At 40.1% G+C, this 26,937-nt stretch overlaps 2 protein-coding genes across 2 annotated transcripts in view; both read right to left on the reverse strand.

The window, feature by feature from the left end:
* Window positions 1-460: 460 nt before the first annotated feature.
* LENG1 (leukocyte receptor cluster member 1) lies at window positions 461-7,283 on the reverse strand. The gene is made up of 4 exons (XM_058181635.1): window positions 7,054-7,283; window positions 5,071-5,244; window positions 3,984-4,243; window positions 461-2,635 (listed from the first exon to the last, which is right to left on the reverse strand). Exons 1-4 carry the CDS (start codon window positions 7,183-7,185, stop codon window positions 2,401-2,403), a joined length of 801 nt encoding a protein of 266 aa, XP_058037618.1. The 5' UTR covers window positions 7,186-7,283; the 3' UTR covers window positions 461-2,400.
* A 3,736-nt stretch (window positions 7,284-11,019) lies between these two features.
* The window catches only part of TMC4 (transmembrane channel like 4), a 34,148-nt gene continuing 18,230 nt past the window's right edge, over window positions 11,020-26,937 (reverse strand). The window contains exons 7-16 of the mRNA XM_058183769.1: window positions 26,127-26,274; window positions 19,901-20,074; window positions 18,668-18,831; window positions 17,076-17,202; window positions 16,359-16,456; window positions 15,466-15,652; window positions 14,298-14,428; window positions 13,297-13,452; window positions 13,080-13,158; window positions 11,020-11,196 (exon numbers count right to left, since the gene is read on the reverse strand). Coding sequence (XP_058039752.1) covers window positions 11,143-11,196; window positions 13,080-13,158; window positions 13,297-13,452; window positions 14,298-14,428; window positions 15,466-15,652; window positions 16,359-16,456; window positions 17,076-17,202; window positions 18,668-18,831; window positions 19,901-20,074; window positions 26,127-26,274 — 1,318 coding nt within the window. The 3' untranslated portion in view covers window positions 11,020-11,142. The remainder of the gene's footprint in view (window positions 11,197-13,079; window positions 13,159-13,296; window positions 13,453-14,297; window positions 14,429-15,465; window positions 15,653-16,358; window positions 16,457-17,075; window positions 17,203-18,667; window positions 18,832-19,900; window positions 20,075-26,126; window positions 26,275-26,937) is intronic.

Here is a 26,937-nt window from a genome sequence, read left to right on the forward strand (position 1 = left end):
AGATGTTCACATGAAACTGGGACACTGCAACCGTTATAAATACGAATCAGCCGCCAAATGTTTGAATTTTGATCACGTGACCATGGGAAGGCTACAATGATCATAAGAGTAAAAAGTGGTCATAAGTAACTTTTTTCAGTGCAGTTGTAACTGAACGGTCACAAAGTGAACTGTAAGTTGAGGATTACCTGTATTCCCTCCAGTGCTAGCCTTTTGAGCCCATTTAAGGATTGGAAGCCACATTCACTGTACATGAACTATTCATGGGGTGCCAATAATGTCACCTTTCTCTATAAAGGATAGTTAGAAGCCTAAAGCAAGAACATTTATTTTTATAAGTATGACTAGAAGTAAATTTCCTTGGCCGCCTTTGAGCAAGGCTATTTGCTAGTTTTTGTGACAGTTTGTAATATTCCAAAATAATATAGCTTATGGCTGACCAAGAGACACCAGAACGAGAATATAGTAAAAAGGGAAATGTTTATTTGGATAATGAAGCAGCAGCCAGATAACAAGCAAAATTTGAAGTAAATTGTGGCCGCTTATTTCACAACCTATCTCAGAGAATCCTACAGGAATCTGGTCACAGTCAATCACGAATTTAGCATGCTAAGCTTTAAATCCAGAGTTAACAAGCCAATCTCAATTTCTCACAATAGAATAAGCCAAGCAAAACTATAATTGTTCAAGAAGTATCCTTTTAAGATGTGCTTTTGCATTTTCAAGTTATGGGCAATCTACAGTCCTGTTTTTACATAATTTGGCTAATTAGCACATCATAACCTTTCCCGCATCACTTAGCCTGTATTGTGCTCCAGTCTTTCACACCTAAAAAATACAACATTACAACTACTGCCTATAAATGCTCTTATTTCAAGGATAAATCTTCACAGTTGTCCAAAATCTTTCTCATACTCATTTCTCTAATATCAGACGGTCGCATACAAAGATGAGCACTGAATTACAATAGCAGGAAAACTGGCAATACTAGTTTTTTCAACTAACTGGATCACATACAAAAAAAATGGAAGAATGACCTCTCGCCACCTCTGGGATCTTGAAGAAGTCTTCTCAGTGGGTGCTTTTTGACTAATAGCTTGGTCCATCTCTTAGGTCAGTAAATTAATATTTTAAGACAGATGTACATGGCACTGCCTCAGTTCTCCATACCATAATAATAATAACAGAGTTGGAAGGACCTTGGAGGTCTTCTAGTCCAACCCCCTGCCCAGGCAGGAAACCCTACACCATTTCAGACAAATGGTTATCCAACATTTTCTTAAAAATTTCCAGTGTTGGAGCATTCACAACTTCTGCAGGCAAGTTGTTCCACTGATTAATTGTTCTGTCAGGAAATTTCTCCTTAGTTCTAGGTTGCTTCTCTCATTGCTTCTTGTTCTACCCTCAGGTGCTTTGGAGAATAGTTTGACTCCCTCTTCTTTGTGGCAACCCCTGAGATATTGGAACACTGCTATCATGTCTCCCCTAGTCCTTCTTTTTATTAAACTAGACATACCGAGTTCCTGCAACCGTTCTTCATATGTTTTAGCCTCCAGTCCCCTAATCATCTTTGTTGCTCTTCTCTGCACTCTTTCTAGAGTCTCCACATCTTTTTTACATCGTGGCAACCAAAACTGAATGTAGTATTCCAAGTGTGGCCTTACCAACGCATCATTATAAAGTGGTATTAACACTTCATGTGATCTTGATTCTATCCCTCTGTTTATGCAGCCCAGAACTGTTGGCTTTTTTGGCAGCTGCTGCACACTGCTGGTTCATATCTAAATGGTTGTCCACTAGGACTCCAAGATTCCTCTCACAGTTACTATTGAGCAGGGTACCACATATAAAGGTACCAGCAGCAAACGCATCTCATGCAGCTATCTAACAAAATGAAATTCAACAGTGAAAAAAGTAAGGTTCCAGATTTAGGCACAAAAACCAAAATGTACAGGTACTGTACATTTTGGTTTTTGTGCCTAAATCTGGAACCTTACTTTTTTTACTGTTGAATTTCATTTTGTTAGATAGCTGCGTGAGATGGGTTTGCTGCTTCTGCATTTACAATTAAATTCAGAATCCTCGACATGGTGCCCCATAAAACACTATTTTCAGGAAGGCTATAAAAAATAAAGCAGATAAGTTACTGGTTCAGGAAATTGTATCCTTTATCAATCCAGCTTTGTGTATTTTTTTTCTTTTCTGACAGTTCAGAGCAAACAGCAAAATTGGATTTATTAATTGCTTGGCTGATTTTCCCAGTGAATGATAATTATAATTGAGTAAAAGTCATCCTAGAAGCCATATGACAAGTCATTTTTGGCCTGATTCTGCAGGTTTATGGCCAGGAATTCTATGAAGCATTTTGCAATGAATATTTTCAGCTGAAGATTTCCTGCTTTATACCCACTTAATTTGACTGTCTTTCACTGCTCTCTGTTTTGCCAGCTGGGGGTTGAACTGTGAGTTGTAGCCACGTTTCCTTTCATCCATTTCCTCTTCTTCCTCCTGGCATGGACCCATTCCAGATTTCTGGGCAAGAAGAGATTCAGTTCGAGCTCGTTCTGACCTTTCCCTCTGCAACCTTTCCTGGCGGAGCTGTTCCAGAGAGCATGATGGCGAAGAAGATGGAGGCCTGTAAAGGAAAAGGGAAAGCAATAGGAAGGAAAGTTAAGAAACATGGGACCCTGGAAAGTTCATCAATCTGTGAGGGGAGGCAAAGAGATGGTTTGCCTAAATTCTGTCTCCTCAATGACCAGGTGTTTTAGACTCTCCAATTATGCACTGAATTTAAGGGAAGGAATTACAGGTTGTAGGAACCATGGCGGCTCAGTAGTTAGAATGCAGTATTGCAGGCAAATTCTTTGATCCTGGCAGCGTTCAAGTTTGACTCAGCCTTTCATTCTTCTAAGGTCAGTCAAATAAAGATCCAGATTGTTGGGGGCAATATGCTAATATTTGTAAACCGCTCAGAGTGTGCTGTAAAGCACTATGGTATATGTTAGTCCTCGACATATAACCACTCGTCTAATGATCATTTGACGTTACAGTACCAATGAAAAAAGTGACATGATCAGTATTTACACTTACCACCATTGCGACATCCCCAATGGTCACTTGTTCAAAATTCGGATACTTGACAAGGGGCTTGCATTTGTGATAGTTGTGCTGTCCCAAAGCCACACGATCACCATTTGTAACCTTTCCAGCTAGCTTCTGACAAACAGTCAATGGGGGAAGCCAGATTCACTTAAAAATTGCAGTGATTCGCTTAGCAACTGTTGCCAAAAGGTCATAAAATGCGGCACAACTCACTTAACTGTCTTGCTTAGCAATAGAAATTTTGGGCTCCATTGTGGTTGTAAGTCAAGGACTACCTGTATAGCTCAGTAGTACAGATCTGGTTTTATATTCCTCAGGTTAAAACTAGCAGATAATATTGTCATGCATAGACTATGAAGTTCTGCAGAATTAGAAGGGCTATTCTTTTAATCAGATTAACTCCAACATGGCTGATACTGTCATGTATCTTCAAGCACATGTCCTGTGATCCTTTAACAGCTACATATAAGCTGGCTTTATTCTACACAAGCAAAAGATGCAACTCAGTTTGCATCCCAATAAAACACTGGCCTCACAAAGGTAGCTTGGCAGCCATATACAAAATCTTATCTAATCCTCAAATACCAGTAGGCCCTACATTCTGCTTTCCAGGGTGATATCTCTTCCAACAACATCAGCAAAAAACAACCAACAACCCCTCCATATTCACTAAATATGTGAAACAACCTTAGTTTGTTTATTGCAGCATTCAATTACAAGTTGATATTCTAACTACATCAACTACAGGCTTCAGTTTAGTGTCAACTCAGTTTCTCCCTGCCTTGTCAAAGCTGCCTGGATACTCTGGAAAAATATTTGGAAAAATATGCTCTGCGCGATATTGATAATTTTTCTGAGTACACAACAAAAAGGATACCCACCTAAGTGCTAGGTTTCCTTTGCTTTCGTTGTGTTTCGGTTTTCCTTTTTCTTTCTTTTGTTCCTTTTTATGAGAGCACTTCTTTTTGTATAAATGTTTCCCCATCTCAGCCAGGGGGTCCAGGCTTCCCTTAAGTTTCTCATCCTTGGCGTTGGTTTTGCTACGATCTGGCAGCTCCTGGTACCAAGGAACGGATGTCTGAGACTCCGCTGCACTTTGTCCCAAGTAAGTCAGGATTCCTAGAGCTTTTTCCTTTCGCTCCTGTAAGGAATAAAAAGCCAAGGAAATTACTCATGCTATCCATCCATTCCACATGCACATATTGGATATAATTCTATCCAAAGGAATATTTTCCTATTCTTCTTCTCTAAAGCAAACTGCTTACTGTGGATTCAGTGAACTCCCTGGGACCCAATGCAGATTATCACTCAATAATCACCCTTCTCCTGACAGGTTTTAATTAACAGTAACCAATAGGCATTGTGCTACTGTGGTTTAAAGTTAACATTTAACATTTAAGGGATGCGAGAGTTAGCTAAAGTTGTCTGTATCATGGCAACAGGACTATTTTTTTTTTGGTTAGTTTGAGATGTTTCACTGCTCCTCCAAGCAGGAGCATCAGTCAGAGCAAGCTAGCTAGGCAGAAAGTCATTGGAATGTACCAAGTCTTGCCACAACCTCAGGAGTTTCCTCTCCAAAATGTGTTGCAATGAAAACTCTCAAGTCATCCAGGCAAAGGGGTCTAAAAATTGAATCCAATTGCCATGATTCAACCTTCAGACACTTTTGCCTGGATGACTGAGAGTTTTCATCGACATATTAGCCTGAAGTTGTTTAGATGATCAGGAAAGAAAAATGCATTTAGTATATAAAAAAAAACCCTGCTAAATCAAGGATTCTATTTACCAACAAGCAGGTTTATTTAATATATTTAAAAGGTTTGTACCTAAATATTAATACTACTGTCGGTACTTCGTTCTCAGAACCCATAAATAGGAGCCTGCCTTTCCAAGGATTTCAGGGCTCACTTAGGTAAACTAGAGAAAACAGAATTTTGGCAAACTGCATTCCTACTTTTCCACCATTACCTTTTCCTGCTTCTTCTCTTCTTCATATTCTTTGTTGCCGCTCTCTTGCAACCCCTGAAAAAGGTTAAGATGTCCTGAGGGCTTTTCTGAATCCAAAGAAATAAGGTCTGAACCACTCTTATCACCTCCTGCATCTGATAGACGTGCTTTCTTCCGTAAGAATTCAGTCCTGGCCTAAAATCAAAGGCAGATAATTATCCAAGAGTTACACTTAGGTCAATGCCTCAATTTGTCAAAGACAACATCCTAAATAGTGCAGAAGCCTCTGTGTGTTTCAAGTCAAGAGCAAGTAAGGTGATAATAAAAACAAATCTAACACATTCAAGCCATAGAGTCTATATTTAATTCTTGTGTTTAAATAGAATGTAGATAAATCAGTTAGCCTTTAAATAAGACTCTACTAGATCTCCTCAGATGATAGGAGTACAGTAATACAATCAAGAACACAAATAATGGCAGATCCTTGATTTTGAACATTTCCCTTAGTATCTCGTATAATTCTCTATGTATCAACAATCACCTTTCCAACTTCTTAATCTCTCACATCGATCTATTTATCTACAAGATAACTGACTGCCTGTCATAGTAAGGATAAATTATTCAATTGAGGATATACAGAAAAGGCAAAGAAAATAATATTAAAAAAAGGATATAAGTGTGGAGAAGTCCAGAAAAAGGCACTTTAATACATCATGCAAAGCGACTTATGACATCTTGTCAGTTTTCTTCTTTCTTCCATTGATTTAGTAACAGCAGAAGAAATCCTGATTTCAATCAAATCCCAGATTAAGTAGACTCCATTTTGGCAAAGAATTTAGTTCCTCAGTTCCTCAACCTTTCAAACTAGCTATTCTTAAATCAGGCTTTTCTCAAATTTTATCAGTTCAGGCCGGATGTACAGAAGAATCCCAGATACTGAATGCTGTTTCACATTCAAAATTAGCTGCCAATTAAAACCTAGAATACAACTGCTGTCTTTCATAAAGCTCCAAAGATCTGGCACTGTATTCGAGGCTGAGGCTCGAGTGTGCCAAGCGATTGGTCTCTTCCATCTGTGGAAGACTGCTGGTTTTCTCAGCTACTGTGTACTTTGGTTTGTGTACGTGTGTGCACTGTTTTATTGTATCACTGATCCCCATTCAGAGTCATTGTTAAGATGGGCAGGCATGTAAATCAAATCTTTAGATAAATAAAACTATATCAGCCTTTTCAGTGGATGGCCCATGTCATTAGAATATCTTCTTCCCAGAAATGTAAAAAAAACCATCATTCTTGGAGTATGTAACAACACCCCAAAGATAACTTCGAAGCTCAAGTCATCTTTCTGATTTGTTTAAATGCTTTTTTAAAAAAAACTGAGGATGCTTCTGTTACAGAATACAGAAAATTGAACAAGGTGGCAGGCATTTTTATTTTGATAACAATGGAATGCCATTGTTGTCAAAAGCAAACTGCCACCTTGCTTTTTCTAAAAATCTGGATAAAATTCAGGTTTGGCTTTGTTTGTTTATTAATCCATACAGGAAGATGAATGCAGAATTATTCTGTATGCCGAATGTACGAAGAGATAGAATCCAGATAGAATGTTTAGATTCCATATAAAACTTTAGCACTGCAACTCATTCTGAACAGTAGCCAAATAGGAGTTAGGCCCCTGGAAATAATTTTGACCTCGCTTCCACACTAGGGAGTTAAGATTGCCCATTTGGAAGCACTTAACTTTCATGGATTTGATTAGATGCATGTACTAAAGTATTACTATAACCCCAAAGTAGCTATAAAAAGAAATAAATTTGATAATTCATTTCCTTCCTCTGAACTGACACATTTCCCTCAGAGAAAAACAAAAAAACAGTTGGACAGAGTCCGCATGCGCAGTAGAATGTTTTCGACTAATGCCACCACTTGGAATACAGCGCATGCGCAATAATTCCAAACCTAAAGTACGACCCGCTTTGCGCATGCCCCTTCATGGCTACTTACCTCCTGTTCAGCTAGGAGGACTCGGGCCTCCCTCTTTTGCCGCTGAAGTTCAGCCTCTGCTTCGTCCCGTCGTACGCGAGCCACATTGTCTTTGTTGCGGACGTGCCACGACTTCTTGGGAAGGATATTCATTCCCGCTGCTTATGGCAGTGCTAAAATCTCCACAAATGTCCTCCGTTTCCTGAATCGTTCGTTGGCACCGTTGAGCTCCGCCCCTTTGCTCTATTTAGGGGCGTGGCCGTTGCCTCTGTACTGTACGTGCTTCAATGCATCTCCTCATGTTTGCCTGCACAAACGCAAGAGGGCATTGTTCATCCGAAGTTCTCATTGGCTCGCCTTTATTCTCACCTGCTATTTATTGGTTTGGACTAGTGCTTTTCAAACTTGGCCACATGCTGGCTGGAGAATTCTGGGAGATGAAGTCCACACATTTTTTATTTATTTATTTTATTTATTTTTTATTTCGTTACAACAGTATACACAAGCATCAACCTAAATCAGCAAAATATCATATAAGCATATATATGAGCAAAAGTATGTAATAATTGTATTAATTTGATATAATGAAAGGAAACATTAGGACAGGAACGGTAGGCACTTTTGTGCTCTTATGCACGCCCCTTATGTATTAAAGTGTAAAATGTTAAAGTGGCCAGGTTTGGAAAATCATTGGTTTGGATTCACCGCACTTTGACTAGGGAATTATGTTTGTTGAATGCTGAATAATCTCGTGGTTGTGACACCAAGAGTGGCGTTTGCTTTTTAAAACACTTTAGCATTTCTCCCTACATGCTAGATTGATGTCACTTGCAGCGCTGTGTGGAAGGGGAAGACTTGACATCAGGAATGCTTCTCGCTGCACAGTTGGACTACTGCAATGTACTCTGCAGGGACTGCCTTAGAAAATCACCCAGCATGCAGCAGTCCTTTTAAATGCAGTGTTTCCCAACCTTAGCCATTTTAAAATGTGTGAACCCGGAATTAGTTGAGAAGTCATGTATGACCCATCGCGATCCCATGGACAACTTCCTGTCCTCTACCAACCTCTGGAGTACATTTAAGCTCATACCTACTGCTTCAGTGTAGCCTACTGCATCCAGCCACCTCATTCTCTGTCCTCCCCTTCTTCTTTTGCCCTCAATCTTTCCCAGCATTAGGCTCTTCTCCAGTGAGTCCTTCATTCTCATTAGGTGGGCAAAGTATTTCAGTTTCATCTTCAGGATCTGGCCTTCTAAAGAGCAGTCAGGGTTGATCTCCTCTAGGACTGACTTGTTTGTTCGCCTTGCAGTCCAAGGGACTCGCAGGAGTCTTCTCCAATACCAGAATTCAAAGGCCTCAATTCTTTGGCGCTCAGCCTTTCTTATGGTCCAACTTTTATAGCCATACATTGCAACTGGGAAAACCATAACCTTGACTATATGCACTTTTGTTGGCAGGGTGATGTCTCTGCTTTTTAGTACGCTGTCTAGATTTGCCATAGGTTTCCTCCCCAGGAGCAAGCGTCTTTTAATTTCTTGGCTGCATCCTCATCTGCAGTGATCTTGGAACCCGTATCCCCAGAATTGAATCCGGGAGTTGGAATCCACATATCTTAAAATTACCATGGTTGGGAAGCATTTCCATAATGGCAAAAGCCAGTTTGGTGTAGCACTTAAGGTGTTGGCCTAAAAATCAGGAGACAGTAAGTTCTAGTTCTGCCTTAGGGATGAAAAACCATCTAGCTTTCTTTGAGCCAGTTATTGTCTCAGCCCCTCACCTCGGAGGGCTGTTGGGTGGAAAATAGGAACAGGAAGGAGTATTAGGTATGTTCATTGCCTTGAGTTACTTATAAAGAAATAAAGGTGAAATTTAAAAAAAAAAATCTTTCAAAAACTAGTAAAACATGGAACACATGTGCTCGAGGTCCTGAACTGGCCACTAATACATTTCCAGAGGCAGTTTAGAGTTTCACTACCACTTTCTCCTAGTGGAATTGAGCCATCTAGTGTATACTTCTGAGCAAAAATTGTTAGTAGTCCCCCTTTGGGAACTTATAAATTTTACTTTTATGTTCTACCCCTTATTTTATAGAATAGCATCCCTCTTGAGATTAGGTTAGTACCTTCCCAGAAATTGAGGAAAACACCTCTTCCAGAGACCATATGGAGAATGATGGTCCTGTATCACCAAGGGTATCGTTCTGTTGAATTTATGGGTTTTATGTTCTGTTTTTACCATTTTTCCAGTGTTAACAAGCAGAAGGTTGTGTTGGTTGCTGTTATACCAAAGTAAATACAGTCCTGACAGCTGCAAGATTGAGCAAAGATTTGGCTTTCAGTATCTGTTTGCTGTTGGCTAATAGTTATGTGCGATTTTGTAGCTCAAAATTTAAGGATTTATGGACGCTATATCAAAAAGGAATACTGTAGCTTGAAATCTATTGCTGGATACATAGTGTTTTGAAGTATTGAGGTAGAAATTGGTTTATTTCAGCCAATAAGCCTCATGCTATAGAATAACATGACTTTAAAAGTTTACACTGAAATACTGTTTAAATTATAACTAATTTGTTTATTTAATTTAACCATAGTACCTGGATCAACTTTAAATATTTAAAGTTTATGCATAAGAAAGAAACGCAACAAGTTGGATTGGTGGCTTATTTAGCCAAGCATTCTTCCCTCCACATCTAACCAACGCTGCTCGACCTACAACCATTCATTTAGTGACCATTCGAAGTTACAACAATATTGGAAAAAATGATGTACAACCAGTACTCACTCTTACAATCATCACAGCATTCCCACGGTCACATGATCAAAACTGGTGCAGTTTTGGCAATTCAGATGTATCTAAGACAACTGCATCATCCCAAGATCACGTGATCACCATTTGCAACCTTCCCAGCCGGCTTCAAGCAAGCAAAGTCAGTGGGGTTGCTTAGCAACCATATAATTTTAACAACTGCAAGTGATTTGCTTAACAACCATGGCAAAAAGGTCATACAATTGGGTGTCATTCACTTAACAACTGCCTTGCTTCACAACAGAAATTCCTGTCTCTGTTGTAGTCATAAATTACTACCTGCATTAGATTAATTCTGGTTTGATTTAGTGAATTAGTAATCTTTAATCTATACAGTATTGCAAACAAGTCTATAATTGTCCATCCATTATTGTTGGGGGATACGAAAGTTAAAAATATCATCTGTCCAAAGCCAAATAGTGAAACCATGACAAAGGTTAAATTGGAACAATAGGAAAACCTTAATTCAATTTAGATACCTGACTACAAATCATTTGTTGGATTTTTTTTCATAACCATGTATATGCAATTACAATTTATGTCTGCAAGTAGCAAGAGCTTTCCAGTTTTACGGATTGGCAAAAGTTTAAAGAATAATTTATTCAGTACTCAGTTGTTTTACCACCAGATTTCAATTTATATGATAATACATTTTTTAAAAGACTCGTGTATAAGCCCATCCATGAATAAGCTAATTGTGAACATTAAAACAAACAAAAATGTTAAGGATTAGCTTATCTACAGGTGGCGCAGTTTTCATAGTATTGGTTTAAAAATTTGAGGGTCGGTTTATCCATGAATCTGATTATATGTGAGTATATTGTATATGGCATCTTTTAATCAGTGACAGTTTTTCTTGCTCAGCCTAATTCCTAATGAAATCATTAATTCTATTTGAGTCACACAAAAGATCATTTTAAGTGGTTCCAGTATTCCAGAGTTTGAGAATGCCTGCCCCTAGTGGTCTTCTTTCAAATTACTCAGCTGAATTGACCCATCTTTGCTTTTGAGTCCAGACAAAGTCAACCAGCTGCTAGTTCATTAAAGCTAAGTGTATATATATTTATATATATAATATAATTCCCTATTATTTAATCATTTTCCCTTCTATTTTATTAAAAATGATAATTGAGCCACCATAAGCACATTATTGCATTGCAATTTGAAAACCATAACATAACATTTACTTCTTTGTTTGTTTGTTTATTAAACTTATATGCTGCCCATCTAGCATGTGGTGATATCTTGGAAGTATTGCTGAATAAGATGAAAAAGATTTATTCTCGTATATATTTTTCTTTTCTTTCACTGGCTCAATTCTGAAATCCGTTTTACGAGGAAGAACTTGTCCTGACCCTCCTGAGAAAAAGAGAAGATTGAAAGCAATGAAGTCTCTCTCGCAATTCGATAGTGGATTAGGCAGCTGAACTGGCACACATTGCCACAGAGATCTGGATGAGCTTGAGGTGGGGGGGGAGGGGGGCTTCTCCTTTCTGAGATATACCCTCCTGAGTTGGACATCACCCACAGCTCTTGGGGAAGGGGACAAGGTTGCAATTGTCATCCATGAAACTCTTTTAGCAGATGCAGATAATTGAATTTGGGAACCTAAGGCTGAAGGTGAGCATTTGGGCTTATTAATGCTCTACCAGCTTCCTGCTATGAGCTGCTCAACTCCTTATTGAGCTGGTGTAGTGGGTAAAGCATTTGGCTGGAAACTGTTAGACTACTAGAAACTAAAGGCTGTGAGTTCTAGTCCCACTTTAGGCACAAAGTCAGCTGGGTGACCTTGACCCAGTCATTCTCTCTTAACCTTAGGAAGGAAACGATGGTAAACCACTTCTGAGATCTTGCCAAGAAAACTGCAGGGACTTATCCAAGAGTCAACACTGACTCAAAAGCAGGGGGGCAAATGAATAGACCAAAGCTTTGTAGATTAGCATGCTGCACAAACCAGATCATTTTAACTAAGTCAGCAAACCATTTTAGAAATCCCAATGCAGTATCATGTATGAATTTAGCATTCTTTCCTCCATCCCACCATTTAATTTTTTTTTAAAAAAATTAAAATACAGGAAGCTTTGAATAGAATAGAATTGGAAGCCACCTTGGAGGACTTCTAGCCCAACCCCCTGCTTAAGCAGGAGACCTTATACCATTTCAGACAAATGGCTGTCCAGTCTCTTCTTAAAAACGTCCAGTGATGAAGCACCCACAATTTCTGAAGGCACGCTGTTCCACTGTTTGATGGTTCTCACTGTCAGGAAATTTCTTAGTTCTAAGTTGCTTCTCTCCTTGATTAGTTTGGGAAATAAGTTGACCCCCTCTTCTTTGCGGCAGCCCCTCAAATACTGGAATACTGTTATCATGTCACTACTAAAAGTCCTTTTCTCTAAACTAGCCAAACCAAAATCCTGCAACCACTCTTCATATGTTTTAGTTTCCGGGCCTTTAATCATCTTAGTTGCTCTTCTCTGCACTTTTTCCAAAGCCTAAACATCTTTTTTCTAATGTGGTGACTGAAACTGGATGTGGTTTTGCAGATGTGGCCTTACTAAGGCTTTAGAAAGTATTAATACTTCATGTGATTTTGATTCTGGAAGCATGTCTTTAAGAAGATAAGTAATTTCCCTGGCTAGCTAATATTGTTTCCTTTGATTGAATTCCACAATCTCACAAAATAGAAACTAAACCTGCACTATCTTCTCCTGCACAGAGTTAATGTTAGAAGTTTTTAAACTGTGCCATAATGACTGCTAATCTTAGAAGCTTTAAACACAAATTTCTGCTGGATAATCTTTGAAGTCCTTTCCAACAATTATTATAATACAAAAGAATCAGTGGTGAAATGCAAATTTTTTTACTACTGGTTCTGTGGGTGTGGCTTGGTGGGCATGACAGGGGAAGGATACTGCAAAATCCCCATTCCCACCCCACTCCTGGGGAAAAGATATTGCAAAATCCCCATTCCCACCCCATTCTGGGACCAGCCAGAGGTGTTATTTGCCGGTTCTCCAAACTAGTCAAAATTTCTGCTACCAGTTCTCCAGAACATGTCAGAACCTGCTGGATTTTACCCCTGAAAAGAATCAACTTGCACCTGCAGAACCATAATTAATATATCGTTGCCCTCTCCCCATTTTTTTCTGCATGCCCTTTGCCCATCCTGAGCTATCCAGTCCTGGAGTCAATTTTTCACCACCTCATACCCACTTTTGGATTGCTTTTAACTGACTACTCACCAGACGGAGCTGCCCTTTGAGACCTTTGATCCTGGAACTGTATGAGTCGGCCAGGGCCTTGAGGTAGAACATGAAGACACTTGAAGAAAGGATAGAGACAGAGAGGGAAAAAATAATTACAATATTACTACTCCAGATGCTACAATCTTAGGATGTGAGACTCCTTTTCTTCCTGTGCCCCATTCTCCAGACCTCTTTAGAAAATGCAATTCCTTACCTCAGAAGCAGAAACAAGGGTGCAGAAAAGGCGACTGAGCCCATAAATCTCAAGAAGCCTTGGGCACCAGCAGGTAACTCTGACACAGCCTGGGTGACCACATTCCACATGGTGGTTTGATCACGGAACGGGCCACATGCTTTTGAAGGAGGCAGACTGTGGGGAAAATTGAGAGTGAGATGGTAGCTAGCAGGGAAGGGAATTAAAAACATATTTTATTTACTTAAATGTGATACTCTTGCTCACTCATCAAAACATAATATAGTCTGATTTCTTTTGAATCAAAACTATTCTGTCAATAGCCATAGCACTTAGATGTATATACCGCTCCACAGTGCTTTATAGCCCTCTCTAAGCAGTTTACAGAGTCAGCATATTGCCCCCAACAATCTGGGTCCTCATTTTACTGATCTCGGAAGGGATGGCTGAGTCAACCTTCCAGTGAGAATCGAACTGCTGGCAGTCGGCAGAATTAGCCTGCAATTCTGCATTCTAACCACTGTGCCACTATGGCTCATTGGCCATAGGTTCGTAAACCATAGCATAGATGAACCCAGGCGGCACAGTAGTTAGAGTGCAGTACTGCAGGCTACCTCAGCTGACTGCTAGCTGCAGTTTGCAGTTCAAATCTCACCGGCTCAAGGTTGACTCAGCTTTCCATCCTTCCAAGGTGGGTAAAATGAGGACCCAGATTGTGGGGGCAATATGCTGACTCTGTGAAATGCTTAGAGAGGGTTGTAAAGCACTATGAAGCGGTATATAAGTGCTATTGCTATTAAGACTTACTCTTTGCTTATAGGTAGCCAAATTGGGTTTACTGTGTAAACTATAGTTAAGCAGCATTGGCTTAGCAACACTTTTAATATTCTACTTTTACAGGTGTTGGCAATGTTACACTGTGGCGTATATAGCTACCATAAGACGGCAAAGTAAAAATCAACAAAAAAAATATTTAATGGAGTTTTCTCCCTGTTAAGGTTATAGGGCAGTCAAATACTTACACGAAGATGCTATATAGGGCTGGAACACCAGATATCGTGAGTCCCAGGAGCAGAATTAAAAGGAAAAAAGAGTTGGAGCTTGAAGCACGAAAAGTGCGTTCGGCTGGACGGCAGTTGGCATAAAGGGTAAGCTAGAAGAATGGAGGAGGAAGGGAATCAATCAAAGCTATAGAGCAGCATTTCTCAAACTCGGCAACTTAACAATGTGTGGACTTCACCTTCTCCATGCTGGGGAATTCTGGGAGTTGAAGTGCATACATCTTAAAGTTTCCAAGGTTGGGAAATTGTAGACTCTTGGATTGTGTCCATTTTTTGTTGAAAAAGTAGAAGCACCTGCTGTCTTTTTATTCACTACTTCAATAATAATGAATCCAGATCAAAATTACTTTTTATTTATAATTTTTAGAAAGTTATGCTCAAAAGAATGAGTGCACAGTCATTCTTTCAAGGTTTTTAAAAATTGTTCTTGTTGTTTTCCTTTTAAGCCATTTTTTTTTCAAAGTGCCCATGAGATAGATCATTGGAGTGAAGGTGCTCCATCTTATTATTTTGTTATTTTGGCTTATTATTTATTATTTCTGGACGTTGGTCTATGCCAGTGTTTCTCAACCTTGTCAGCTTGAAGATGTATGGACCTCAACTACCAGAACTGAGGATGGGATCATAGGATGAAGGCAGGGATGGGAGAGGTACATTCACTCTTACTAAATTGACATCAGCTCTTCATGATAGACCAGGCAAGGATGCCAAGATTATGAATGCTAATCCTACTTTTATTATAAGGTTACTGTAACAGAATCCTGCATGTCTGAATGTGCCTCTCCTCTCCCTGCCTTTATCCTAAGAATTAGGGAATGACAAGTTTCCAAATTACATTTCTGACCCAGACTCAGATATCTCTTATCTGACTATAGTCTTGGCTATGACTCCTCCTGTTCCTCAAGGTTATTCTCACAGTCCATCACAATATTTTTCAGATTTCAATCCAGCAATCCCATCAACACTTGTCCCAGATCCTTGTCCACATACAAAGGTTTTCTCGAAGACAGAAAACAAGTTGAAAGCCACTATTCTGGATTTTCTCACATTAATCAACCAAGACCCGAATTTCCATTGGCCTTTCTCTGCTCCATCTTGTAATTACACTTTGAGGCTGTTGTTGAATCACCTTTTGCATGTAGAAGACTGCAATGTATTTGATGGTGTTGAGCACTGGCAGAAGAGGGCAAAAAAGGGCTCCAGTCCAGCACAAGGTTTGCCCGTATACCAGGTTCAAAATGTTGTCAGGAACCATGAACTCCTGTTCTCCCCACCATTTGAGCAAGAGGCAGGAAGGCCAGTAAGTCACCAGCATCCTAGGAAAGGAAAGAAAGGGGGGGGGAGGTATGGATTTTGCTGGTGACCCCGACTTTCATGTGAAGTCCCAACTGGAACATGTTGTTCCATCCATTCATTTATTTCTTTATACAGGTAGTCCTCAACTTATGACCTACCTGGAACAAGGGAGTTATGACCCAGTTTTGATGGTCGCTCCCCACCCATCAGTCACATGTCCACATTTTAGGCACTCAGCGATATAGTGGGATTTATGGCTGTTTGCAGTGTCCCATGCTTGGATTATGGAAAGTAACCAAACCATAGGTTATTCTCTAATTTTGACCATAATGAAATCAGCCTGTTACAGTCACAAGGACATAAAGCAGTCGCTTGTGATTAATTCATTTTTATTGCCTTTTTTGTTGAGGTCATTAAGCGAAGGTTTGTGTCAAGGGGCAGTTTTGCTGAAAACTGAAAACAAAGGTAGATTTTTGGCAAGAAAGTCATAAAATGTAGTCACTGCAAACAGCCTTAAATGCAAGCTGATTGCCGAGCACCCAAAATGCAGTCATGTGATTGCAGGGCAGGGTTTCCAGTTGTTGGGATTTCAGAATCAGGTCATAAGTAGCCCTCCAGAGGTCTTTAGTAACTCCAAACAGCTGCTAAATGACCAGTTGCGTGTTGAGGACTACCTGTAATCATCCCCTCCACCATCAATAGACATACAAAACTTAAAAGACTTACTTTCTGGGAAACTCCACCAACAATATCACAAGCAGTGTGATCACCATGTCAAAGATCATCAGCTTGTACATTTCCTGCCCCACCGAAGTCTCCCAGCACTGGAGGGAGAGATAAGTTTTTTTCAGTTTCTTCCTATATCAGATTGCCCATAAAAACTTGGCATTTCTCATTTGCCTGTATTCTAGAAGCTATAACTCTTTCAAATAACCCAGGAATTAATTTCAAATTTAAATTTTAGTTCTTGTTAGGAGAAGGAAGGAATCTGAGTTACATCTGTTCATTCTTTTTGGGGTTAGGATTAGGATTAATTTATAGGGCAGGTTTAGAGTTAGAGTTAGGGTTAAGATTAGATTTGTTTGGCCTGGACTTTGTGTTATGTAAAGTAATCTTGCTGAAGTCCAGAAGCCACTGAAATCAATGGGGTTCAAATTAGTCATACCTAAATATATTTAAATGTGTAATTTAACTTAATTACAATAGCTGTATTACAAATATGTCTAGATCTGGCTTCAAGCGTGCAACTGCTGTTCTGAGTTTTAGGAAACAGGACTCTAGATGACACCATCTTACTTTTTGTGATTGCTCCACATAGATAATCTTTCCAATCTTTTTTCCCACACAAAACCTTTTGAGGAAAATATTAAATAGCAGCACAGTTTGTTTTGACTGGCAATTCCAGAAATGTCTACCTCCCACATAAACCACTATTTCCCTTACCGGATGAAGATGATTATTATAACCACAGTTGCGGCACTTGGAGTTCTGCGGGTCCCCATTACAGGTGATCTGCCCCCAGAGTGTAACAAGGACCACAATTAGGCTAGCAAAACGCAGGACAACATTCCTGTCAGAAGAGATAGATATGTCAGGTTGCCTAATAACCAAGATAGAAGGGGGAAGAAAATCACATGAGCCGCTCTTGGTCTCTTAACAGCAGCTGAATCTGTAGATATCCACAAAGGATACGCTGTTGGAGATAGATATGGAAATAGACACGGTTTAATATTTGCACCTCAAGCTGCATCAAAAGGTACTAATTAGAGCAACCAAAGGAAGTGGTCAACAATACACGTCGGTATCCCTGAACTCGGTTCTCAGACCCTTCACAATGTGCAAAGTGGAAAATATTGATTAGATCTCTAACTCCTAAAGTTCAGGGTTCTTCAAAACAACAGGATGCAAAGTAGATCACATTACTCTAAAAAGCAACTGTTTACTTAGCATCACACACTATCTATAAACAATAATTAAACAGAACATAAAAGAATAACACTCACAGTTACTACAACAATGGACTTTCAGTGCCCCATAGTGTTAGATTCCAGGCTTCCAGACAAGGACTGCAGAGCAACCTCAGTGACCACACAAGAACTAAACAACAATGTTGTCTTCTCTGAAGTCGAAGGACTACCATATGCTTAATCTAGTCCAGTCTATTTATAACCAGTGCACCTCAAAATATTGCTTAATCACCAGTTGTCCTCGACTCAACAACTGGTGAGGGATGCTTAGATTTGTGTCCATTAGCATCTAGAACCCTATTAGTCCTTCACCTTGAGCTAAAGAAGTGAGGGTAAGTTTCCAACTACTTCCAAAGGGGAATTGATAATGGCACTATGAAAAATAATTCCATTCTGGAACGTCTTAGAATATGATGGATCTGTCTAATCCAGGGGTGAAATCCAGCAGGTTCTGGAGAACCGGTAGCAGAAATTTTGAGTAGTTCAGAGAACCGGCAAATACCACCTCTGGCTGGCCCCAGAGTGTGGTGGGAATGGAGATTTTCCAATATTCTTCCCCTAGGAGTGGTGGGGGGAAGGGGGATTTTGCAGTATTCTTCCCCTGCCACGCCCACCAAGCCACACCATGCCTACCAAGTCACGCCCACAGAACAGGTAGTAAAAAAAATTGGATTTCACCATTGGTCTAATCCTGCCTCTCACTCTAAACAAAGTGCCTCCTTTTTGTCGGTAAGAAAAAGGTTTGCTCCTGCGCATATATTGGCTAAACATGAAGTCAGTTTAAGAAATCTCTTTGCAGATTTCAGCATCTTCCTTCCTTTTGGCCCCTGATTATTTGAATCCCCTGTTTCTTTATCTCTCCCATCTTTGCTATGAAAGCATACATCAATAGCTGTTCTTTCTCTGGGCAGTAGACAGTGGAGTCATTAAAAATGAAAAGAAAGCACCAGAGTCTTGATTTCCCACCCTTTATAGCAGGATTCTGGGATTTGAAGTCCACAAGTCTTAAAACCGCCACGTTTGGAGACCCCCTGCTCTATAGCAGACATGCCCAGATTTTTTTTGTACCTCAGAAGTGTGATTTTGATTTGAAAACTGAGTGGGTATTTCTCGAGAGGCACAAGGAACTGAAAGATCATCGGGACAAGGAGGTTGGCAGCCGTGATGACAGCGGAGGGGAGATAAGCCACCAGCAGTTCCAGCAAGAACTGACTTTTGTCAGGAGTGTCCATCTGTATCAAAAGACAGAGGAATTCATTTAGGCATGAATGTTACAGAAAGAAAAAATACAATTGAATGGGAAGTTTCTTTGCAAATAAGACCTATGAGATAGAGAGCTGGCTTCTTACAGGTAGTCCTTGACTTACAACCATATGTTTAGGGAGCATTTGAAATTACAACAGTACTGATTAAAGGGACTTATGACCGGACATTGCACTTATACCACTAATATCCCCATGGTCACATGATCAAAATTTAGGCACTTGGCAACTGGCATGTATTAATGATTGCAGTGTCCAGGAGTGATGCGATCACCATTTACGACCTTCCCAGCTGGCTTCCAATAAGCAATGTTTTGAGAGAATTTGCTTAATGACCCCATAATTCACTTAACAGCTGCAGTGATTCCATGGCAAAAAGAGGTTTTAAAAATGGCATGACTCACTTAACAACCACCTTGCTTAGCAATGGAAATTCTGGTTGTTACAATTGTGGTTGTAAGTCGAGGACAATTTCTACAGGCTGAACTTTAACTTGTTGTTGTTAAGTTCGAAGCACTGAGGCGCTTCTGAGGTGAAACGATCAGCTGGTGACATCGCTGTTGCCCTGAGGACACTTAGTTGGAGGCTTCCTTTCATGTCCCCACGAATGGGCCCACTGAAGTCATACCTATTTATCTACTCATGTTTGCACGCTTTCGAACTGCTAGATGAACAGGTGCTGGAGCAAATGACAGGAGCTCACACCATCACACAGCAGAACTCGGGTCCCAAACGTGGGCATGCAGATCATCAACCCAGCATTCTCACCACATTAAACTACTGTGCTCCTTTACTTTAACTTGTAAGGCCTTGCTTGACAGAACTTCCATGTAACTGGCAAAGTCACAAGTCCTTGATCCATAAGGGCTCTGCTTGGATTTTCAACACGACAATTGCTGCCCAAACCTGGCCAGAACTGCTTTTGCAATTACCTAAATGCCTCCACCACAATATGGGGGACTGGTCACAGAGAGGTGAGGCCTTAAGTATTGGGGGAAGCACAACCTCTTGAGGGGTAGCTGTGGGCCCACATACTTACTTTTCCCATCATCTCCTGGGAATAGCTCACGGCCAGGTAGATACAGTAAAAGGAGACTCCCAAAAGCACTAAAACCAAGATATTGACCAGACTTCGCAGGACATAAAGGCCAATTCGCTGAGATGTGGTCAATTCTGCCTGGTGCTTTCGGAAACTGGCTTCTTCCAGGTCCATCTGGAAGGGGAGAGTAAGAGATGAAAAGCATCTGAAGCAGCTCAGAACAAAGGACAATCAAAGCAGCTTTAAATCTTGAAAGATTAAACACATACAGAACACATCCAGCAGCATACACCCAGATAAGCAAGGATTGACACCAGACAACAATCAAGCAGAAACCAATACCGTCTCAAGGAACTACCGAGGAGAAAGCAACACCCTCAAAACTAGCAGGGCATGCTACTGTATATAAAAAAGGAGCAAACCCCATATTCACTCACTCTGATGATGTTACCTAGTTGGGTAATGAAAGGTCTGCAAGCAAACAACCAAGCTTAGAGAGCACCAAGGACTCCACAAAATTAGCTTTGCCCAAACCCTCATTTGCACATTGCGCAGAGCCATTTCTATGAGCATATGCTGCTTTGTGATCTTGGCAATGATTGTTTTAAAGCCATGTGGGAACCCAGTCAACTGTCGTTTTCCCAATAACCTAAAAATTGTCCTTATTTTTTAAAATAGTGTCTTAATTGTATTACCCTATAATAACATTGCATTAGCAGCCATATGATAAATTAAAATTCAGTTAGCAATGCTCTAGCTTATCCCTTTACACTTTCTTGACAAATCATAAATCCATCGCCTTTGAAAAATAACAAAACTTACCGGAGAAATTTAGTAAAGAAAATACATATTTGATTATACATGTATAATCAAATAACGGCAGCAAGAATGGTATTTGCACAAAACTGGAAAGCAGAAAAAATTCCTACAAAGGGAGAGCTAATTAAGAAAATATTAGAATGTGCAGAAATGAGTAGATTAACATTAGCAATTAGAGGGAAGGAAGAATCAAAATATTACAACATATAAGGGCAATTTTATCAATGGATAGAGACTGAATATAGACAATAGGAAATGTAAAAATAAGAAACATGGGGAAAATATGTTGTAATACATTAAATTTAAATGTAAGAGGAAAGATAAATACGTACTAAGAAAATGACGATAAATGTTGAATATGATGACACAAAAATTTTTGTACCCAGATGTTACACTGATTGATTAATGATAAATTGTTTTTTAAAAAAATCAAAAAAAGAAAAAAGAAAAATAACAAAACAAAATAAAAAGATTTTACCTGTCATGCAAATTATAAAGTTTCATCTATTTGAAGTGGGGGGGAGAAATAATTGCATTAATTGTTGAAAATAATCCAAAAGTTTGTTTCCCCCATATCCAGTTGTAGAACTGGGGACAACAGTACACCCTTTGAATTTCTCACTCCTGCAATTTTTTAGAGCCATAGACGTTTTGTGTGAGAGAGGAATTTGGGTTACAGGTAGTCCTTGACTTAAGGCCACAATTGAGCCCAACATTTCTGTTGTTAAGTGAGACAGCTGTTAAGTGAGTTGTGCTCCATTTTACAATCTTTTCTGCAAACAGAAGAGGTGTTAGGTGAAACATGCAGTTGTTAAGTCAACTTAGCTTCCCCCATTGACTTTACTTGTCAGAAGCCAGTCGGGAGGGTTACAAACGTTGATCACATGATACTGCAATTGTCATAAATACATGCCAGTTGCAGGCCTCCAAATTTTGATCATGTAACCATGGGGATTCTGGGAATGCATGGGGATGCCGTGATAGTCTTGTGTGAAAAGCAGTCATAAGACACTTTTTAAAGTGCCATTATAACTTTGAACCAGTGGTGGATTGCTACCGGTTTGCACTGGATCGGGCAAACCGGTAGTAGCAGCGGCAGGAGGCTCCACCCACCCACCTGGATGCTTCTGCACATGCTCAGAAGCACCCCACATGAGCACACGAGTGAACCAGTAGCAATGGGGTTTGGAACCCACCCTTGCTTTGAACTGTTACTAAACAAATTATTGTAAGTTGAGGTAATTAGACTGTATCTAATTACCTTTTCCTGACTAGCTTATAGCAACAGAGAGGGGTGAAAGAACATTCTGTTGCAGAGGTTGAAAAGACAGCTTTTCTCAGGCTATGAATCAGTGGTGGGTTGCTACCCGGTTCTCCCTGGTTCTTGCAAACAGGTAATGGAAATTTTGAGTAGTTCGGAGAACTGGTAAATACCACCTCTGCCTGGCCTCGTCCCCAATCTATTAGCTTCCTCCCGACTCCCAACTGATCAGCTAGAATGAAAAATCAGGACTTGCTTCTCAGCCAGGAGATCACTTAGCAAAGAAAAAGGGGGGAAAAAAAGATACCGTTGCTTTAAATTGACAACCCAAGAAGCAGCAGCTGGAAGGAGGTTTTTACTGCAGAAGCGAAGTGACATTCAGCAGTTCGTTTCTGGGTCAGCTGAACAACAAACTGCATAAGAGGAGGGATTCTTATATGGTTCTATGTTTTTAAAACTTTGGGGTTTGTGCAACATGGGCTTTGTGTTTCTAAAAAGGTTTGGGTGATTTCCATTGTGATGTATCCTGTCTTGAATGAGTTTTCTGCCTGCTTGTAAATGTAGCCGAACTTCCGGCTTCCACTTTCTATTATCTCTAAGCACCAGTAGCTGTTTTCTTCTTACAAAGTCTCCTTTATGCAGCTGACAGGAATGTGGAATGGGCCTCAGGCAGGTTCCTTTGTTAGCAGCTTGATTTTTCCTTGCTTTTCTGGGAGTCTTTTCTTATGAGTAATATTTTATTTGGGGAAATGAAGAAGGGGAAGTTTGATTCCTTCCCAGAGCAGATTAGTGGGGTGGGGAGGGAATGGGGATTTTGAAATAACCTTCCCCAGGAGTTGGGAGGGAATGGGGATTTTGCACTATCCTTCCTCTGTCACACCCACCAAGCCACACCCACAGAACCGGTAGTAAAAAAAATTGAAACCCACCACTGTTCTGCACATGCTCAGAAGTGCCCCGCATGAGCATGTGCGAACGAGCAAACCGGTAGCAATGAGATTTGGAACCCGCCCTTACTTTGAATGGTCACTAAATTAATTGTTTTAAGTTAAGGACTATCTTACGAATGATTATAAGTTGAGGTAATTAGACTGTATCTAATTACCTTTTCCTGACTAGCTTATAGCAACAGAGAGGGGTGAAATAACATTCTGTTACAGAGGTTGAAAAGACAGCCTTTCTCAGGTTATGAATAAATGTTTGGAAAAAATAATTCCCACTAGAATTTGAGTCTAAGAAAAAAAAAGTTCTATTGGAAGCTACGTTAGTTCTGGATAAATGGCAGCCCTTCTTTCTTCCCTGTGGGGAAATGGTTAGCCCATCCCTTCTGGAGCATGGGACATTAAAAAAGCTGCTTCACATGCCATCGGACATCTGGTTTTAGCATCTGTTCTTACCCGTAGCTCGTAGCGGATGCTTTTGTGTTTTAACTGCACCATCTTATCTTGCATCAGGCTGAAATCCCACCCAGCAAAGATTTTGTTGCTGTAGGATGCAAGGGATGTGTCTTCGCTAACCAGGCTTTGTTTGAGACAGAGGACTGACCTGAAAACGGATGGAAGACAAGAAATATTTAAACAGGAGTTTCCTGACAGGTGGATCCATCTGGAAGGCTGCTTATTGTGAGGGGGGGCGTAACCAGTAGACTAACCTGGCTCTCATTCTTGTGAGGGAGTCCCTCCAATACATGTTGTTTAATTAATACTATACAGGTAGTCCTTGACTTACAATAGTTCACTTAATGACCGTTCAAAGTTATAATGACACTGAAGAATGCGACTTATGGCCATTTTTTATTCACTCTGCTAAACAAATAATTCCCTCAACACTGTCAAACTATTTACTAAGTCTGCACTATTATTAATCTTCTCATCGTTCCTATCACCTATCTCCTTCCACTAATGACTGTATGACTGTTACTTTGTTGCTTGTATCCTTACGATTTATATTGACTGTTTCCTAATATGATTTGATTGCTTATTTGTACCCTATGACTATCATTAAGTGTTGTACCTTATGATTCTTGATGAACGTATCTTTTCTTTTATGTACACTGAGAGCTTATGCACCAAAGACAAATTCCTTGTGTGTCCAATCACACTTGGCCAATAAAGAATTCTGTTCTATTCTATTTTCACAGTTATGACTTTTGCAGCATCCCCAGGATCATAGGATCAAAATTCAGATGCTTGAAAACTGGTTCATATTTATGACCGTTGTTGTGTCCCAAGGTCATGCAATCACCTTTTGCGAACTCCTCACAGGCAAACTCAATGGGAAAGCCAGATTCAGTTAACAGCCAGGTTACTAACTCTGGTGATTCACGTCACAACTATGGCAAGAAAAGTCGAAAAATGAGGCAAAATTCACTTAACAAACGTCTCACTTAGCAACAAAAATGTTTGGGTTTAGCTGCGGCGGTAAGTCGAAGACTATCTGTACTGAGCCTTGATTGCTCACCTTGGGTCTTGTGTTTTGTTTCCACATTATAGAGACCGCAGCAGTACTCACCTCCGAACAATCCAGGCCAGGCAGAACAGCAGGTAGAAGAGCGTTGTGAGGAGATAAGCAAGAGGAATGTCATAGGCAAAGTTGACAAAGCTGACAGCCATATTTGGATAATAGCCATAGAACAGGTAGGTTTGTTCTATGAATCCCTATAGGGAAATAACATTCATATCACACATGCTGGTCATTGTAACTACTTTCCAAGGTATTGGGAATATATCCTTGGGGATATAATTTCTTACCTTGCCTGACAACTTATAGCAACAGAGGGGTGAAAGAACATTCTGTTGCAGAGGTTGAAAAGACAGCTTTTCTCAGGCTATGAATCAGTGGTGGGTTGCTACCCGGTTCTCCCTGGTTCTTGCAAACAGGTAGTGGAAATTTTGAGTAGTTCGGAGAACTGGTAAATACCACCTCTGCCTGGCCTCATCCCCAATCTATTAGCTTCCTCCCGACTCCCAACTGATCAGCTAGAATGAAAAAATCAGGACTTGCTTCTCAGCCAGGAGATCACTTAGCAAAGAAGAAGGGGGGGAAAAAAGATACCGTTGCTTTAAATTGACAACCGAAGAAGCAGCAGCTGGAAGGAGGTTTTTACTGCAGAAGCGAAGTGACATTCAGCAGTTCGTTTCTGGGTCAGCTGAACAACAAACTGCATAAGAGGAGGGATTCTTATATGGTTCTATGTTTTTAAAACTTTGGGGTTTGTGCAACATGGGCTTTGTGTTTCTAAAAAGGTTTGGGTGATTTCCATTGTGATGTATCCTGTCTTGAATTAGTTTTCTGCCTGCTTGTAAATGTAGCCGAACTTCCGGCTTCCACTTTCTATTATCTCTAAGCACCGGTAGCTGTTTTCTTCTTACAAAGTCTCCTTTATGCAGCTGACAGGAATGTGGAATGGGCCTCAGGCAGGTTCCTTTGTTAGCAGCTTGATTTTTCCTTGCTTTTCTGGGAGTCTTTTCTTATGAGTAATATTTTATTTGGGGAAATGAAGAAGGGGAAGTTTGATTCCTTCCCAGAGCAGATTAGTGGGGTGGGGAGGGAATGGGGATTTTGAAATAACCTTCCCCAGGAGTTGGGAGGGAATGGGGATTTTGCACTATCCTTCCTCTGTCACACCCACCAAGCCACACCCACAGAACCGGTAGTAAAAAAAATTGAAACCCACCACTGTTCTGCACATGCTCAGAAGTGCCCCGCATGAGCATGTGCGAACGAGCAAACCGGTAGCAATGAGATTTGGAACCCGCCCTTACTTTGAATGGTCACTAAATTAATTGTTTTAAGTTAAGGACTATCTTACGAATGATTATAAGTTGAGGTAATTAGACTGTATATCTAATTACCTTTTCCTGACTAGTTTATATCAACAGAGAGGGGTGAAATAACATTCTGTTACAGAGGTTGAAAAGACAGCCTTTCTCAGGTTATGAATAAATGTTTGGAAAAAATAATTCCCACTAGAATTTGAGTCTAAGAAAAAAAAAGTTCTATTGGAAGCTACGTTAGTTCTGGATAAATGGCAGCCCTTCTTTCTTCCCTGTGGGGAAATGGTTAGCCCATCCCTTCTGGAGCATGGGACATTAAAAAAGCTGCTTCACATGCCATCGGACATCTGGTTTTAGCATCTGTTCTTACCCGTAGCTCGTAGCGGATGCTTTTGTGTTTTAACTGCACCATCTTATCTTGCATCAGGCTGAAATCCCACCCAGCAAAGATTTTGTTGCTGTAGGATGCAAGGGATGTGTCTTCGCTAACCAGGCTTTGTTTGAGACAGAGGACTGACCTGAAAACGGATGGAAGACAAGAAATATTTAAACAGGAGTTTCCTGACAGGTGGATCCATCTGGAAGGCTGCTTATTGTGAGGAGAGGGGGGCGTAACCAGTAGACTAACCTGGCTCTCATTCTTGTGAGGGAGTCCCTCCAATACATGTTGTTTAATTAATACTATACAGGTAGTCCTTGACTTACAATAGTTCACTTAATGACCGTTCAAAGTTATAATGACACTGAAGAATGCGACTTATGGCCATTTTTTATTCACTCTGCTAAACAAATAATTCCCTCAACACTGTCAAACTATTTACTAAGTCTGCACTATTATTAATCTTCTCATCGTTCCTATCACCCATCTCCTTCCACTAATGACTGTATGACTGTTACTTTGTTGCTTGTATCCTTACGATTTATATTGACTGTTTCCTAATATGATTTGATTGCTTATTTGTACCCTATGACTATCATTAAGTGTTGTACCTTATGATTCTTGATGAACGTATCTTTTCTTTTATGTACACTGAGAGCTTATGCACCAAAGACAAATTCCTTGTGTGTCCAATCACACTTGGCCAATAAAGAATTCTGTTCTATTCTATTTTCACAGTTATGACTTTTGCAGCATCCCCAGGATCATAGGATCAAAATTCAGATGCTTGAAAACTGGTTCA

This window comes from Ahaetulla prasina, chromosome 4, assembly GCF_028640845.1.
Source record: "Ahaetulla prasina isolate Xishuangbanna chromosome 4, ASM2864084v1, whole genome shotgun sequence".
NCBI classification, from domain to species: Eukaryota; Metazoa; Chordata; class Lepidosauria; order Squamata; family Colubridae; genus Ahaetulla; species Ahaetulla prasina.